Genomic DNA, 19,153 nt, shown 5'->3' on the forward strand with positions numbered 1-19,153 from the left:
CATTTTTTCAATGGGATGTAAGTTGGCAAAAGGCAGGAAATGCATGGATGGTTCATTGGTTTTCCTAAGGGTGGTTAGTGTTCAGGTGTGAGCCTACAGTGTGTTTGGTGTAAAGCCATTTCTCACAGGACTGAGAATTTAGGCATGTGATTTAGAAGGTGGAGGCAAGAATAACAGACAAGTGTCAGAAATTCAAATAGGCTATTTCACAAAAGTGTCAGCAAACACTTCAAAGATCTAGAAAGAATGTAAGGTGTCATACACTTTGCAAAACTACCTCAATCTGATTCCCTGTTTGTGCGTTAACTACTGAGATCTTTAAAGAAGCATGACATATTGGGTTGACGGTCAATGCTTCCAAAATGCAAATGTAATCAACTGAATGTGAAACCTGTGCACTTCCTGAATCCAAAACAAAACAGAACATTTTTTATTTTTGTAGCATATTTAAGCTGAAGAAATTCATCTGGAAAATGATTTCTTTTGACAAAACAATTGTCAACATCAAAGTAGTATATTGGTGTGTATTTTACCCTCATTATATCATTTGTAAGTTTTTTTGTGTGTTTAGTTGGACTCCTCAGTGCCAGAACAACCATTTAAAGAAGGAGCGGTTTCTAGAGTTTAAGTCATACCACAATGAAAGAGGCCACACAACTCATCATACCTGTTCTCTGGAATGCTAAGTAACTACTTATTAGCTTCCACTGAGGCCAATATAGATCTGACCATGTCTAGAATCAGATGTGTCCTGGTATAGAGGGACAAGTGATTGAAGAATGGGGTGGCATTAAATAATTTACAGAAATTGATGAGAAACAAAAGGGGTCTTTCTTATTCTGAATGATTCTAATTAAAGGTCATTGACTTGAAATGTTAACTCTTCTTCCACAGATGCTGCCTGATCTTTTCTTTTACAGTTTTTTTTTGTGTTCATGTTTTGGATTTCCAGCATCCACACAACTTTTACTTTATTGTGTTTTTCAACAATTACTGTAATTACTGAGTAACATTCTTGCATGTCATGAAAAAGGTGCTGTACTGGAGTAATACTTCTCAATTGAACTCTATGCAATACTATTTGAGTTTGCTATTTTTCCCTTCCCTAGAGAGGCTTAATGACACAACAACTGGATGTCCAACAAACCAAAGAATGGATCTATTACAAGGCAGTGAAGAACAAATACCCGGCAGTCTTTGTTTGAACAATGTGTCATTAAACTCCTCTGTTCAACGTGAGTTAATAAATTAGTGGCACCCTGATCAGATTTATCATTTTTTTCAAATCACTGAGTCATTGAATAGTACAGTCCAGGAGAAGGGCATATTGTCCATTGAATTCACACCAACTCTTTGAAGACAGTCTGCTCAGTCTCATTCCCCATGTTCTTGTAAGTTTTATCCTTCAAGTATTTGTTCCCTTTATGACTAAGTCTGTTTCTACTTAATCCTAACTACTTGTGCAAAAGTAGTTAGGATTAACTACTTTGTAGTTCAATTTACCTGTAGCTTTTTTTGTCAGTTCTCTTAAATCTGTGCTGTCTGGTTATTGACACTCCAGCCATCAGAAATGGTCTCTTTTGTTTTTACACCATCTAAACACTTTGTGATTTTAAATACTTCTATCACATCTCTTCCCTGTCTTTTCTGTTCGAAGGAGAACAACCCCAGCTTTTCCAGTTGTGTTCTCATAACTGTAATCTGTAATTCTAAAACAATTCTTGTAAATCTCCACAGCCTTCACATCTTCTTAAGGTGTGGTACCCAGAACCTGACGTATTACCTCAACTAGATCCAAACTAACATTTCACATAGATTTAGAACTACCACTGGCTTTTAGTCTAAATCTATGTTTACTAAGCTGAAATTCTCAAGTTCTTTGAAGGTGACAGGCATATTAGCAAAGATTTTTGTGCAAATAAAGCATGATCTCTCTTCTCTCTAGTTCCTCATTCTTCTCTCCAAAACTTACAACATGCTTCTTTTTTCTCTTGAATTTCATAGCAGGCGGCACAGTGGCTAGCACTGCTGCCTCACAGTGCCAGGAACCTGGGTTCGATTCCACCCCCGGGTGACTGTTTGCGTGGAGTTTACATTCTCCCTGCATATGCTTGAGTTTCTTTCCGTAGTCTAAAGATGTGCAGGCTAGGTGGATTGGCTGTGCTAACTTGTCCATAATGTTCAGAGATGTGTAGATTTGGTAGGTTGTGGGGAATGAGTCTGGGTGGGATGCTCTGAGTGTCAGAGTGCACATGTTGGGCCGAAGGCCCTGTTTCCACACTGTAGGGATTCTATGATGTCCAGCTTGTTTGTCCTTTTGAAGTCTGTCACTACTTTCTTCATTGTTTGCTTACACTTTGTATCATTTGCAAATTTGAAAACTGTACCCTAGACCACCAAGTCAATTATGTTAAAAACAATAGTGATCCTAGTACTCAACCTTGAAGAACCTCACTGTATATCACCTAGATCAAAACTGCCACTCTCCACAACTCCATTTTCTGTCCATTAGTTTTGTATCATGCTGCCTCCGGCCACTTTATTCCTTGGACTTCAATGTTGCTAACATGCTTTTTCAAGCCACGGTTGATTTTTGCCCTGATTATTATTATTTTTAAAATATTGTCCACCTCTGACGAACTGGCCTGTAATTGTAAAGTATATCCTTCTCCCCGTTTTTGAAGAAAGGCATATTTTTTGTAATTAAGTTTTAATTCATTCCTTTTCACATGGTCCTCATTCAAGTTGCCTCGGGTCTAAAATTCCACCACATGCATGCTTCCTAAAGACATATGTATCAGGAAGCATTATTTAACCAGAAGTGATCCTGTCACTTCAGATTCTTGCACAATGCTCATTTCTACTGCTCCTTCAACTTGAAATGAGCATTATTGTACAGTGTGGATCTTATTGAATAGACATGTATGCCTCAAGTCAGAGTGCGAAGGATTAGACATGTAGAGTGTGACTCTTTTGGACAGAATGCTTGGCATGTTCTGACTTGAGTATCCTGAGGTAGTACATTGGGTTTATTGAGCTCATCAAAACTCTTGCTGCCCATACTCTCACCAAGTCCCGTTCAAAAATCATCTCTTTTGCTAATTGACTGACACAATTTCCCAGTCAAGCAACACCTGGATTTTGAAATTCTCATTTTTGGGGTTGAATTTAAAGCCACTGGCTAACATGAGGCAGATACCTCTCTCTTAAATATATTGCACCAGATATTTTGCATTTTGACTGCAAACAGAGTCCATGAGAAATAAAAGATTATCCTTCTCTTCCTGAAAAATGCTTTGTTTTCTCAAATGAGCCCTCTTTCACACATTTTTGTTTATTTTTCAGTCCTGAATTTGCTGCATTTAACCGTATTTCCTAACATCTTTGCCAGCTTGCATCCTGGCATAAAGACTTGCATTCATACAATGATCACCTCAAGGCAGTCCAAAATACTTTGTGGCCAAAATGTTTTATTACGTCTTCATTGTTTCTACAATACAACAAAGGAATGCAGCCTCTTTTCATATCTAATATGTGCAGTTGAACTTTGCACTTCACAATTTGAAGACGATGACTCATAGGCTAGTAGTATGATTGAATAGGCCAAGAGAATGACCTTTGTTTCTTTCCTGTCTTTCCATGGCTACCCCCAAAACATAATGTAAAATAATGAAACCCTGCAGAGACAAGTATTCAGGTACATTAATTTTTAAAGGTATTTCTGCAAAGAAAATCATGTTATGTTGGAATATTAACACTTCTCTAATGTCTTATTATTTAGTGTCTTTAGACAGAGGAAGAACTGACCTAAAAAACAAGGGGTGTGAATTAATGACTGGAATACGAGAACTAAGACAAAAGCTTACAACACGGGCTCGTCAGCAACATTCAACAAACTCTCTCTCAGAGGGGACAACATATAATCACTGTTAAATAACCTTTCAGTTAAATCAAAATTTATTAGTGCTTAACTTTTGGTGCAGTACTTTATATTGATTACTCTTCAATTTTGATAGGATTATTATGGAATCAAGGTTTAATATTGTACTTATGTACAGTGTTTAAGATGTGCACATCATGATATTGTTCTATTTTCTAAAATGCTACTATTGTACAGAGTTGCCAATAAAACCACAGGTAATTTTTAACGTAATTAGTTTGCTATTTTTACAAGATGTTTCTCTGGTCTCTACAATTAAAGCTTTAGTCTTTATTCCCTTTGTCCCACTGGTGAATTACAGTGAGATGCACTTGGCTGCTGCAGCTAAACGATCAGCATGGATGACTTATCTCTTGGGAAAGTGAGAATCAGAAGAGTAGATTAGGCTGAGACCGAAGGATATTATTTGTCTGTTCAGGTGTGGCTCTAATGTTGGAATCCCCATGACTAAATAAAGCAAACAACACTCCATTTATGAATTTGTCCCCTGTATGTGAAAACTGACTTGTTCCATCAGTACAGGGCAGCCCAAACCACTCATCCACAATATGTCAACATTTATAATTAATTTTTAAATCCACTTAAGTTCAAACTGACTTGTTATCCAATAAACTGGACAGATACCATAATTTGATGCACTGTAATCAATTTTTATAATATGATTATGTACCTCCATTGACACAGAGCAACTGATGTTCTCAACCTCAAAATACCTGAGATAACAAGGTGTAGAGCTGGTTGAGCACAGCAGGCGAGGCAGCAGCAGGGGAGCAGAAAAGCTGACATTTTGGGACATTCTGACCCTTCTTCAGAAATGGGGGAAGGGAAGGGGCCTTTGAAATAAATGCTGGGGGCGGGGAGGCGATGATGGAAGGATAAAGGAGCAGATAGGTGGAGAGAAGATGGACAGGGTCAAGGAGGTGGGGATGGAGCCAGTAAAGGTGAGTGTAGGTGGGGAATTGAGATGGGGTTGGTCAGTTGAGGGAAGACGGGCAGGTCAAGGAGGTGGGGATGAGGCTGGTAGGTAGGAAGTGGGGGTAGGGGTTCAACAGTGAGGTGGGAGGAGTGGATAGGTGGGACAAAAGGTTGACTGGTCAAGGAGGTGGGGACAAGCTGGGCTGGTTTTGGGATGACGGGGGTGGGGATGTTTCGAAGTTTGTGAAGTCCACATTGAGATCATTGGGCCCTCACGGTTTCCAAACAAAATTTGAGATGCTCTTCCTGCAGCCTTTGGGTATAATCGTTGTGGCACTGGAGGAGGCCCAGGATGGATATGTCGTCCAAGGCATGGGGGGGGGGGGGGGGGGAGTTGAAGTGGTTCGCAACTGGGAGGTACAGTCGTTTGTTACGAACCGAGCGTAGGTGTTCTACAAAGCGATTTCCAAGCCTCCGCTTGGTTTCTTTGATGCAGGGGAGGCCACATCAGGAACAGCAGATACAATAGACCGCATTGGCAGATGTGCAAGTGTACATCTGTTTAATGTGGAAGGTTTTCTTGGGGCCTGGGATGTGGGTGAGGGGGGAGTTGTAGGGCCAGGTGTAGCACTTCCTGTGGTTGCAGGGAAAAGTGTTGGGGCTAGTGGAAAGTGTGGAGTGCACAAGGGAATCACGGAGAGAGCTGCACCTCCGGAAGGCAGGTAAGGGTGGGGAGGGAAAAATGTCCTTGGTAGTGGGGTCAGATTGCAGGTGGTGGAAGTGAACGAGGAGGATGTGTTGAATCTGGAGCTCGGTAGAGTGGTACGTGAGGACATAGAGGATTCTGTATTTGTTGTTATTGCAGAGATGGAGTGTGAGGGATGAGTTGCAGGAAACGCAAGAGATGTGGTTGAGTGCACATTCAACCACTGGGGTGGGGGGGGGGAAATTGTGGTCCTTTAAAAATGAGGACATCTGGGAGTGGAATGCCTCACCTTGGGAGCAGATGCAGCAGAGGTGAAGGAATTGGGAATAGGGGATGGTATTCTTGCAGGAAGGTGGGTGAGAGGAGGTGTATTCTAGGTCACTGTGGGAGTCAGCAGGCTTGAAATAGATGTTGGTTTCCAGGCGGTTGCCAGAGATGGAGACAAAGAGCAGAGGGCTGCACACCAGCCCCCTCTACCAACACCCTTATCCAGTGAGCCAAACCGGTCCTCACCCTTTACAACTTCTTCAACTCCTCCCACTTGCTACAGGCAAAGGGTACCCACATGGGCCCAAGCTATGCCTGCCTCTTTGTAGGACACATGGACAATCTCTCTTCCACAGCTACACTAGCCCCAGCCCCCACATCTTCCTCCATTACATCAATGACTGTATACGTGCCGCCTTGTGCTCCCACAAAGAGCACGGACAGTTCATCAACTTTGCTAACACCTTCCACGCCAACCTTAAGTTCACCTGGACCATCTCCAATACCTCTCTCTCCTTCCTGGACCTCTCTGTTTCCATCTCTGGCAACCACCTGGAAACCAATATCTATTTCACGCCTACCAACTCTCACAGCTACCTAGAATACACCTCCTGTCACCCACCTTCCTTCAAGAATGCCACCCTCTATTCCCAATCCCTTTGTCTCTGCCGCATCTGCTCTCAAGATGAGGCATTCCACTCCTGGACATTCGTTCTTCAAGGACTGCAATTTCCGCTCCACAGTGGTTAAGAACACCCTCGACCATGTCTCTCGCATTTCCCGCAATTAATCCCACACATCCCCTCCCTGCAACAATAACCAAAACAGAATCCCCCTTGTCCTCACGTATCACCCCACCAAGCTCCAGATTCAACGCATTGTCCTCTGCCACCTGTAATCTGACCCCACTACCAAGGTCATTTTTCCCTCCCCACCGTTATCTGCCTTCGTGAGGGACTGTTCTCTCTGTGACTCCCTCGTCCAATCTAGCTCCACCACCCCGGCACCTTTCCCTGCCAGCGCAGGAAGTGCTACACTTGCCCTTACACCTCACCCGCATCCCAGGACCCATGAAAACTTTCCACGTCAGCAGATGTGCATGTGAACATCTGTTTAATGTGGTAGATTGTCTCCACTGTTCCCGATGTGGCCTCCTCTACAGTGGGGAAACCAAGCGGAGGCTTGGAGACTGCTTTGTGGAGCACCTATGCTCAGTTCATGACAAATGACAACACTTTCCTGTAGTGAACCACTTCAACGTCCCCTCCCACTCCTTGGACAACATCTCCATCCTCGGCCTCCTCCAGTGCCACAACGACTCCATCTGAAGAAGCAGGAACAGCACCTCATATTTTGCTTGGGACCCTGCAGCCCAAAGGTCTCAATGTGGACTTCACAAGCTTCAAAATCTCCCCACGTCTGACATCATCCCAAAACAGGCCCAGCTCGTCCCTGCCATCTTGACCTGTCCACCTTTTCTCCCGCCTATCCGCTCCTCCCACCTCACTGACCAACCCCGACCCCACTTCCTACTTTCCAGATTCATCCTTGTCTCCTTGACCTGTCCATCTTCCCTCAACTGACCGATCCCTATCCCAACTTCCCACCTACACCCACCTTTACTGGCTCCATCCCCGCCTCCTTGACCTTTCCATCTTCTCTCCACCTATCTGCTCCTTTATCCTTCCATCATCGCATCTTGCCCCTCTATTTATTTCAAAGTCCCCTTCTCCTCCTCCATTTCTGAAGAAGGGTCAAGACCAAAAACATCAGCTTTCCTGCTCCTCTGATGCTGCTTGGCCTGCTGTGTTCATCCAGCTTGACACCTTGTTATCTCAGATTTTCCAGCATCATCAGTTCCTATTATCTCAAAATACCTTCCTCTTTCGTAACCCTCTCACCCCTTGTTCCAAATTTCTCCACCCTTTCTCCTACCACCCATTCTTTAACTGACAACCTGACTTATTTACTTGCATCACTGGGGAAGTTGGCATACAATGCCCAACAATGACAAACTGCAAGATAATAAAATGTGAGGCTGGATGAACACAGCAGGCCAAGCAGCATCTCAGGAGCACAAAAGCTGACGTTTTGGGCCTAGACCCTTCATCAGAGAGGGGGATGGGGTGAGGGTTCTGGAATAAATAGGGAGAGAGGGGGAGGCGGACCGAAGATGGAGAGAAAAGAAGATAGGTGGAGAGGAGAGTATAGGTGGGGAGGTAGGGAGGGGATAGGTCAGTCCAGGGAAGACGGACAGGTCAAGGAGGTGGGATGACGTTAGTAGGTAGGAGATGGAGGTGCGGCTTGGGGTGGGAGGAAGGGATGGGTGTGAGGAAGAACAGGTTAGGGAGGCAGAGACAGGTTGGACTGGTTTTGGGATGCATTGGGTGGAGGGGAAGAGCTGGGCTGGTTGTGTGGTGGTCGGGGGAGGGGACGAACTGGGCTGGTTTTGGGATGTGGTGGGGGAAGGGGAGATTTTGAAGCTGGTGAAGTCCACATTGATACCATTGGGCTGCAGGGTTCCCAAGCGGAATATGAGTTGCTGTTCCTGCAACCTTCGGGTGGCATCATTGTGGCACTGCAGGAGGCCCACGATGGACATGTCATCTAAAGAAGAGGAGGGGAAGTGGAAATGGTTTGCGACTGGGAGGTGCACTTGTTGATTGCGAACCGAGCAGAGGTGTTCTGCAAAGCGGTCCCCAAGCCTCCGCTTGGTTTCCCCAAAATTAGAGGAAGCCACACTGGGTACAGTGGATGCAGTATACCACATTGGCAGATGTGCAGGTGAACCTCTGCTTAATGTGGAAAGTCATCTTGGGGCTTGGGATAGGGGTGAGGGAGGAGGTGTGGGGGCAAGTGTAGCATTTCCTGCGGTTGCAGGGGAAGGTGCCGGGTGTGGTGGCGTTGGAGGGCAGTGTGGAGCGAACAAGGGAGTCACGGAGAGAGTGGTCTCTCCAGAAAGCAGACAGGGGTGGGGATGGAAAAATGTCTTGGGTGGTGGGGTCGGATTGTAGATGGCGGAAGTGTCGGAGGATGATGCGTTGTATCCGGAGGTTGGTGGGGTGGTGTGTGAGAACGAGGGGGTCCTCTTTGGGCGGTTGTGGCGGGGGCGGGGTGTGAGGGACGTGTTGCGGGAAATGCGGGAGACGCGGTCAAGGGCGTACTCGACAAACTGCATCCTCCTTTACAAGGGTTTGTGAGGCCAGACATATGGAAGATGTTTCTCATTGTGGGGGAGTCCAAAACCAGGAACTCATATGGTGGTGAGGATGTGAAATTTGCTATTACAGGAGTAGTTGAGTGAACAGCAAAGATACTTTTAAGGGAAGTTAGGTAAACACCCAAGGGAGAAAGGAGTAAAATGATATGCAATAAGTAGTTTTGCAGAAGGATTCGATAGATGGTACAGGTCGGATAGAGCAGTGTGGCCAAATGGATGTTTCTGCAGCTGCAAGTAAGTGAAGGGAGGGTGGAAATGGTGCTGAGGATGAATATCTGGAGGCTTTCATCCTCTACCACATCCCCATCTTGTACAAATGGAAGATAATTACCAACCCTGATCCTAATATTCCTTTACATAGTTTGGTGTTAATTTTTATGTGATTATTTGTCTAAATCATCTTGGGATGCTTTACACCGTTCTCATTTCTAAAGTTATTTGCAGGTTAATTTTTTCGAGAAACTTAAATTTGCTACTGTGTTGATGTCTACATTTATCAATCACTTTATATCTGCATTTATTATTAGGATTGGTATAGTATGCTATCATTATATACTTGTCTCAAAGATCCCTCGGTTAATTTCATCTTCAATTAGAGTAGAAGATCTCAAAAGGAATTGAGTAAGTATGCGAAGGAGAACGAAATTAAAGGGAAATGGAGTTAAGTAGGGGAGTGGGACTATAGGATTGGCCTTTTGAAGAACTATACAAACTCTTAGATCAAATAGCTAGTTCTGTGGTGTGCTATTCTATAAACCCAAAGACTCAATATGTTGTATATGTGAGTTGTCATTAGTGTTATGATCTAGTCAATGTTATTACTAGATCAGTTAGATCCCAGACAGAAATCTAACTTGAGAGATGTTTCTGTTTTCTTCAATTTGATATAACAAAGTGGTCTCTCATTGAAACCTAAGCATGCAATGCTGCAGATTCTGCTTTAACAATAAAACAAAAGTTGATAAAAGAAACAAAGATAAAATAGAAAAAACCAAATGACATATTATAATAATAAGTCAAAGAATTTTAAACATACAGTAAAAGTATACTCCCATTCATCCCAAACATCCCTTTATAAATTGAAAAGAAACAAAACAGCTATTTTGTCATACCCAAAACACAGTAGTACAATTCTCATACCAACAGGGTTCCTTTATCTAACATCTTGGTAGGTTTAGGTAATTTCGTGTATTCAACTTTTAGGATGGAACTGCAGACAGCTTCTTCCTGGAACTGTTTTACAACTCACCTTTAAGTAACCTCTAAGATTTTATCCTAACATATCCAGCATGGTACACTCTAAGGTAACCTAGTTTATTATATTTCCCTTAAATGTATATATACTGCCATCCTCGACCAAGAACTTCATAGGATTTGCCCAAAACTCAAAGAAAAACTGGTACCAAAAGTCTTCCCCAGAACATTATCTGCGTCTCTGGATTAATGGCCCAGTGAGAATACCACTAGGCCATCACCTCCCCTGCTCTAAGGTAATATACTGTATTGTAAAGAGGCTGGTGTTGCAACTCAGGTTTATTGGAAACGAAGAACTTAACGTTATTATTTCTCAAGTTCACTCCAGGTTGAAATCCTGTAAATTTTTATTGTCCTCTGTCACTCTGTGCTGCTCCGACATAAATCTATAAAGGTAACAGCAAGTTGATAGAGTGATTGAAGAGTAAACAGGCTCATAAATAGAAATATTTTAAAAAGTAGAAACAGTGCTAGAATCAAGCTTCTGGAAAGAACTCAGCTGGAGCAATGTGGATAGTTTTTAACATTATACTTCAGCAAAAGTCTCAAGGCCTTTGGAGTATACAGGTTTTTGGGATACTACTAGAGATAAGAGATATTAGTTAGGAGCTGAGGATAGAAAAGTCAGAATTGATTTCAGGATCAAAGAAGATTAGAAGCTGACATAATGGAAATTTAAGCTGACAGGCTTTGATAAATAAAGGCCATTCCCACTGGTTCAATAACCAAAGATCATAGATTTAAATTAATTAGCTAAAGATCTAGAGAGAGAGAGATGATCCATAAATGGATATGAAAGGGGGCTGGGCATTGAGATGTGGAATTTACAGAATTCCATATTAAAAGTGTTGTGGGACTAAACGTTGCTTCTCTTTCAAGTAGCCAGCATGCATATTGGGCTGAATGGCCTATTCATTCTGTGTTTTTATTGGCTTTGTGATTTGCAATTCACTGAGACACACTGCACGGTCAGCCATATAGTCAACAGCAGGTATTCAATGTGTTGCTCTTTGGTACTTCATACAGATTAACTGTTGTTTAATTCCAAGACACAGCTACATTATCCCATACCACACAGAATTCTTGTGAAGTATAATGAGTCCATTTGGCCCACCATGTCTGTACCAGCTCCAAGCATTTTGAATTCGTACCAAATGCCTACTGTTTGCCTGCAACTCTTCACACTGTTTCTATTTAAACAGTCAACCAATACTCTCTGAAATGAACCTTTTCAAACACATTTGTAGGCAATAAATTCCGGACCCAAGCCACTTGCTGCATGAAAAAGTTTTTTCTCACCCATACCTTTGCTTCTTTTGCAAACCACTTTGTATCTGTGCTCTTTGGTTCTTGAATATTTTATGAGTGGGGACAGTTTCTCCCATCTACTCTGTCCAGACCCCTCATGATTTCAGAATCATTGATCAAATCCAACCTTCTCCTCTACAACCAGCACCAACCCCCCTCCCCCACCACCCCAACCTTCTCCTCTCCAAGGAAAACAACTCCAACTTTGCTAATTTATCCTCATAGCTGAAATTTCCCATGCCTGGAACTATGCTCATAAACCTCTTTTGCACTCAGTCCAATGCGTTCACATCTTTCCTAAAGTAATGCACCCAGAACTGTACTCCAACTGAGGATTAATCTGTGTCCTATATATGTTCAGCATAACCTCCCTGCTCTTATGCCTTTCTCTCTAGGCTTCCTCTGATTTTTCCGGCCAAGGTCCATGTGCAGCAGTACCTTCTGGACCTGAAGTCCATTGGTATGTGTAGACCTTCCAAGTGGCTGCATTTACGAAGAACATTGGCTCCGTCCCTATTAATAATTATGCTTTTCTCAGAGACCTTTCTACCTCTCGTGCCCCCTTTAATTAATTATGCACCAAGGTTATCTCTGTTCCTGCACATCCTTTAGTATAAATCGCTTTATTGACTGCCTTTCCATGTTCTTTGAAACACACAAACTTCTGCTGAGTTAGTTTAAACCCTCTTGTCCCCTTGAGCTAAATATTTTCAAATAGAACAAACCACCTACATTGGCACAGTTCTTTAACATGATTGTGATGTTCAGTTCCTGCAGTTCCTCAAACCATCCTCATTTAGCTCACTGTTATTCCTTAATTACACCTTGTAATTTCACAGATGGCAATCAGATGAGCTACATGGTGATGTTGAGTACACTTTGACAACCAAAGCTGAGCCTGTAAGTCAGAGATCCACGCTAATGCTCCCTCCCTAGATATCCATCAATCAACTTTTTGGTGTGAAGCAGTGACCACATTCTTGATTTTCAGGCTCGACTTCCCAAGGACTTTGGGGCCGTGAAGCTGGCACTAGAACATAGAACATAGAACATAGAACGTAACAGCACAGGACAGGCCCTTCGGCCCTCGATGTTGTGCCGACCTGTCATACCGATCTCAAGCTCATCTAACCTACACCATACCATGTACGTCCATATGCTTATCCAATGACAACTTAAATGTACCTAAAGTTGGCGAATCTACTACCGTTGCAGGCAAATCGTTCCATTCCCTTACTACTCTCTGAGTAAAGAAACTACCTCTGACATCTGTCCTATATCTTTCACCCCTCAATTTAAAGCTATGCCCCCTTGTGCTCACCGTCACCATCCTAGGAAAAAGGCTCTCCCTATCCACCCTATCTAACCCTCTGATTATTTTATATGTCTCAATTAAGTCACCTCTCAACCTTCTTCTCTCTAATGAAAACAGCCTCAAGTCCCTCAGCCTTTCCTCGTAAGACCTTCCCTCCATACCAGGCAACATCCTAGTAAATCTCCTCTGCACCCTTTCCAAAGCTTCCACATCCTTCCTATAATGCGGTGACCAGAACTGTACGCAATGCTCCAGGTGCAGCCGTGCCAGAGTTTTGTACAGCTTCACCATAACCTCTTGGTTCCGGAACTCGATCTCTCTATTAATAAAAGCTAAAACACTGTATGCCTTCTTAACAGCCCTGTCAACCTGGGTGGCAACTTTCAAGGATCTGTGTACATGGACACCGAGATATCTCTGCTCATCTACACTACTAAGAATCTTAACGTTAGCCCTGTACTTTGCCTTCTGGTTACTCCTACCAAAGTGCATCACCTCACACTTGTCTGCATTAAACTCCATTTGCCACCTCTCAGCTCAGCTCTGCAGCTTATCTATGTCTCTCTGCAACCTACAGCATCCTTCGTCACCATCCACAACTCCAACAACCTTAGTGTCATCTGCAAATTTACTAACCCATTCTTCTATGCCCTCATCCAAATCATTTATAAAAATGACAAACAGCAGTGGACCCATCACCGACCCTTGCGGTACACCACTAGTAACTGGTCTCCAGGATGAACATTTCCCATCAACTACCACCCTCTGTCTTCTTTCAGCAAGCCAATTTCCGATCCAAACTGCTATATCTCCCACAATCCCATTCCTCCGCATTTTGTACAATAGCCTATTGTGGGGAACCTTATCAAACACCTTGCTGAAATCCATATACACCACATCAACCTGTTTACTCTCATCTACCTGTTTGGTCACCTTCTCAAAGAACTCAATAAGGTTTGTGAGGCACGACCTTCCCTTCACAAAACCATGCTGACTATCCCTAATCAATTTATTCTTTTCTAGATGATTATAAATCCTATCCCTTATAACCTTTTCCAACACTTTACCAACAACTGAGGTAAGGCTCACTGGTCTATAACTACCAGGGATGTCTCTACTCCCCTTCTTGAACAGGAGAACCACATTTGCTATCCTCCAGTCATCTGGCACTATTCCTGTAGGGACTAGTTACAAATGTGTGCAGAAAGCTCAGCCGTCCTGGATGAATGTCTCTTGTTTGGCCACCTCCACATTTGCCATCCAATCAAGAATAGCACACTTGTGTTGCCAGGTAGTTCTGAAGACTTGACAACTCCAACTGATGAAGGTATATACTGCTGAGGTACGTCAGGCACTGTGAGAGTGCAGGAACATGCAAGCACCTGCAGGAGAGTTGAAGCTCAACAAAGTTACCTGTCCACAGCTACTAAGGCCATCATTGCAAAGGTGCAGACCCCTCCACAGGGTCAGCTGTAACATGGGTGGCAACCACATTGGGCAAAAGCACATGCCATCTGGAAAATGCATATAGATTGGCAGCTTGGGAAGAGTTCCTTCAATTTGCACCTTAACTGGTTATTCACTGCTGATGGGCATGGAACCTTCACCAATCTCCCTCCCACGCCCAGATGCTGTGTCCATAAAAATAGATCGGAGGTCAGAATGCATCTGCAGTCTAACTAGTCACTAGAAATTAATACTGAGTCAGCCTCCAATCCCTAGTCCCCATACTTGCCTATCATACTTTAATCCACTGATTGGATCTTGAATTTCAGCATTCATGCCAAAGTTGCACAAGAGGATAAAAATTGATGACAAGAATGTGAAGGAGATAATTTAAGATTAGTGTTTTTTATTTAGAAGTTGCTCTATGTCAGCTAGTTGCATCATCAGAGCTACCTGTTTTATTCCAGCCCTCACGCACTTTCAGCCTCGGTAACTCTTCCAAACCAGTTGTTTCAATTATGTAATCTATTTTCTCATTCTAAAAGTCAACAGCAATTTAACAAAAATAATAATAAAAGTTAATTGAGTGTCCCATGGTTCCTCACTAGGTGAGCACTTATGGCGCTGACCTATTAAAAAAGCCCAGGAAGGATTTCAGCTCAATTGTGATGACTTGGCTGACTAATCTCACTGGAGTGACAGTTGAACTGCTCCAGTCAGATTCTTAGTGATATTTGCTTTATGTGGGCTTTAGGTGAGAGCACCAAAAGGTCTGGACATGATGGCCTCTAGGCATGGAATGCTGTCAATTGTCGGAGTCTAGATTTGCTCATTAAGATCACCCTAGGCGAGGCTCAAGGGTCATTTGTACCCCATTGGAATTTTACTCCTGAGTGAGAATGAGTGAGGAAAAATGAGACATTGGGAAAAGTAGAACTTGGTGCAAGTTAGGGTTTAGACATCAGAGGCTTGAATGAACTCTGGTTTAAGAAGGATGTAAGGTGGGAGCTGGTGAGAAAGCCTTGGGAATAGTCAAGTCTGCAGGTTAAAAAGAATGTATGAGGGACTCTTCAGCTCTTGAACTGAGGTGGTGGGTAAATAGGAAGTAAACATAGTTCAATTTGTAAAATAACAAAGTGTGGAGCTGGATGAACACAGCAGGCCAAGCAGCATCTCAGGAGCACAAAAGCTGACGTTTCGGGCCTAGACCCTTCATCAGAGAGGGGGATGGGGAGAGGGTTCTGGAATAAATAGGGAGAGAGGGGGAGGCGGACCGAAGATGGAGAGAAAAGAAGATAGGTGGAGAGGAGAGTATAGGTGGGGAGGTAGGGAGGGGATAGGTCAGTCCAGGCAAGACGGACAGGTCAAGGAGGCAGGATGAGGTTAGTAGGTTCCCATTATCTCTGATCTCAATTTCTAAAAGTTGTTTTTGTTCCTTTTCATCTCAGTCAAGTGTCTGAAATGGAAATTTCACTTGTGGGGTGTTAACATACAGCAATAGTTTTGAAGGGGGAATACTGAGCAGTTCCTGATGCAGAGTCTTCGTCCACACTGCCGAATGTTGAGATGATGCCAATCAATAACTTTTCAGAGATTTTATGATATTCAACTAGCTAAATTCCTCCGTATATCCTTTATGACCTTGAGGCAAACTCTAAATACAACATAAAGGTTTAAACCTGTCAGTACAGACATATGTCAGTTACACAAACAATTGATTGGCAAAGGAGTGGCTGCAATGAATTAAAGCTTCTTAAAGGCAGATGTTGGAACTGAGCATGGGGCAAGAATAGAGTGCTGTATGTAAACAGCCACCTTCCCATTCAAGGAACGCAAAAGCATTTCAGATTTAATGGAGCAATCTTTCTGAACTGTTGGGACAAATATAGTTTAATCCACAAATTCCACCGTTTCCACAGAGAAGGGAATTTAAAGAATAAGTCATTTGTGTGGTGTATCGCCCTGGAGCACCATATTAAAGAATAGAGTTGTGGGCCACAATGGATGACAACGTAATATTAATGAAACACAAAGATAAGAAAGTTGTAACCAGCAGGTCCCCAGAAATGGCCTTTTTATTCCCACTCAGTGGCATCTCTCAAGCACATGATTCCAGCTTACACATGGACGCTGACAACAACTAGCTTGACCACTCTCAAACCCTTCACTGTCACTAAATTATGAGATTGATTTATTCAATGTCAAAACAAGTAGGAGTCACAATGCTCTCCAATTAAACCCTGAAAAGTCGTTGTCTTAAACCCTTGTCACAGATTCCATCCCCTCATTATAAACATCCATGCTCATGACCTTGTTATCCTATATGACCTTCAGCTAATCGTCTAACTTCATATTCCCTTCATCTCAAACAGCATATTTCCACCTCTGTTATATCCCTGGCTCCAACCCTACCTTAATTTACCTGCTGACAAAACTTGTCCATACATTCTTTAACCTCCAGACTCAATTATTCCAAAGATAATGGGAACTACAGATGCTGGAGAATCCAAGATAATAAAATGTGAGGCTGGATGAACACAGCAGGCCAAGCAGCATCTCAGGAGCACAAAAGCTGATGTTTCGGGCCTAGACCCTTCATCAGAGAGGGGGATGGGGAGAGGGTTCTGGAATAAATAGGGAGAGAGGGTGAGGCGGACCGAAGATGGAGAGAAAAGAAGATAGGTGGAGAGAGTATAGGTGGGGAGGTAGGGAGGGGATAGGTCAGTCCAGGGAAGACGGACAGGTCAAGGAGGTGGGATGAGGTTAGTAGGTAGATGGGGGTGCGGCTTGGGGTGGGAGGGAGGGATGGGTGAGAGGAAGAACAGGTTAGGGAGGCAGAGACAGGTTGGACTGGTTTTGGGATGCAGTGGGTGGAGTGGACGAACTGGGCTGGTTTAGGGATGCAGTTGGGGAAGGGGAGATTTTGAAACTGGTGAAGTCCACATTGATACCATTAGGCTGCAGGGTTCCCAGGCGGAATATGAGTTGCTGTTCCTGCAACCTACGGGTGGCATCATTGTGGCACTGCAGGAGGCCCATGATGGACATGTCATCTAAAGAATGGGAGGGGGAGTGGAAATGGTTTGCGACTGGGAGGTGCAGTTGTTTGTTGCGAACTGAGCGGAGGTGTTCTGCAAAGCGGTCTCCAAGCCTCCGCTTGGTTTCCCCAATGTACAGTAAGCCTCACCGGGTACAGTGGATGCAGTATACCACATTGGCAGATGTGCAGGTGAACCTCTGCTTAATGTGGAATGTCACCTCCGCTCAGTTCGCAACAAACAACTGCACCTCCCAGTCGCAAACCATTTCCACTCCCCCTCCCATTCTTTAGATGACATGTCCATCATGGGCCTCCTGCAGTGCCACAATGATGCCACCCGTAGGTTGCAGGAACAGCAACTCATATTCCGCCTGGGAACCCTGCAGCCTAATGGTATCAATGTGGACTTCACCAGTTTCAAAATCTCCCCTTCCCCAACTGCATCCCTAAACCAGCCCAGCTCTTCCCCTCCACCCACTGCATCCCAAAACCAGTCCAACCTGTCTCTGCCTCCCTAACCTGTTCTTCCTCTCACCCATCCCTCCCTCCCACCCCAAGCCGCACCCCCATCTACCTACTAACCTCATCCCACCTCCTTGACCTGTCCGTCTTCCCTGGACTGACCTATCCCCTCCCTACCTCCCCACCTATACTCTCTCCACCTATCTTCTTTTCTCTCCATCTTCGGTCCACCTCCCCCTCTCTCCCTATTTATTCCAGAACCCTCACGCCATCCCCCTCTCTGATGAAGGGTCTAGGCCCGAAACGTCAGCTTTTGTGCTCCTGAGATGCTGCTTGGCCTGCTGTGTTCATCCAGCCTCACATTTTATCTTCAATTATTCCAAAGCTCCCTGGCTGTCCTCCCATCTTTTACCCTCCTAAACCTAAGCTAACTGTAAACTATTGCCATATCTCATCTCACACCAAGTTGTGTTCATTCATTGCCCCAAGCTCACCAACCAACATTAGGTTCCAGTCTGAGAAAGGCTTGCATTTACATAGCACCTTTCATGATTTCTGGATATCCCGAAGCACTTTCCAGACAATAATGTTTATTTTTGAGGTGCAGTCAGTGAGTAGGGAATTTTGTAACCAATTTGAACACAACAAGCTCCCACAAACAATAATATGATAATGACCAGCTGATGAGTTGGCATTTCCATAAATTCCACCCAAACTATGGCTATTTCAAGGAATACTTTCTTTTCTCCAGTTTCTCAAACTCAATTACACATCACCGAATATACAACCTGCCACAAGCCTATGAGACACTGCCATGAGACAGTTTAATGTTTTAACAAAGATCTGTAGATCGGGTTGTGGTTGGATTTGTTGGTTGGTTCACCAAGCTGACTGGTTTTCAGGCAAAAGTTTTGTTTTCCTTCTCGGTGATATCGTCTCGCTGTGTAGCCTCCACTGAAGCACTGTTGTTCTGTCCTGCTCTGAATTTATATGGTTCAGTCTTTTATGTTGGGCAGTCTTGTTTCTGGTTTTGTACCATAGTGCTATGTAGATGGGGTCTATTTTAACATGTTTGTTAATTGCATTGGTGGGTGAAAACCAGGCCTCCAGGAATTCTCATGCTTGTCTTTGTGTGGAGGCCTGGTTTTCAACCACTGATGTAATTAACAAACATTGAAATAAACCATCTACGTACCACAAGGGTACAAAAGCAGAAACAACAGTGCCCACCATGACAGGCCGGACCATATCAATTCAGTGCTCAGAAATGTGCACATTTA

The 19,153-nt window shown here is 43.7% G+C and overlaps 2 protein-coding genes across 5 annotated transcripts in view; one reads left to right on the top strand and one right to left on the bottom strand.

Moving 5' to 3' along the window:
• The window catches only part of tbc1d31 (TBC1 domain family, member 31), a 39,816-nt gene extending 35,668 nt beyond the window's left edge, over window positions 1-4,148 (top strand). For 2 of the 3 annotated variants that reach the window (XM_059645941.1, XM_059645942.1), the window contains exons 21-22: window positions 1,110-1,235; window positions 3,782-4,148. In XM_059645941.1, coding sequence (XP_059501924.1) covers window positions 1,110-1,235; window positions 3,782-3,933 — 278 coding nt within the window. In that variant the 3' untranslated portion in view covers window positions 3,934-4,148. The remainder of the gene's footprint in view (window positions 1-1,109; window positions 1,236-3,781) is intronic. The other variant, XM_059645943.1, reaches the window with a different exon arrangement.
• zgc:101716 (uncharacterized protein LOC492784 homolog) overlaps window positions 1-19,153 on the bottom strand; it is a 65,695-nt gene that overhangs the window by 7,580 nt on the left and 38,962 nt on the right. The gene's annotated exons all lie outside the window — the stretch shown is intronic.

The sequence above is a fragment of the Stegostoma tigrinum genome, chromosome 5 (genome assembly GCF_030684315.1).
Source record: "Stegostoma tigrinum isolate sSteTig4 chromosome 5, sSteTig4.hap1, whole genome shotgun sequence".
Lineage (NCBI taxonomy): Eukaryota > Metazoa > Chordata > Chondrichthyes > Orectolobiformes > Stegostomatidae > Stegostoma > Stegostoma tigrinum.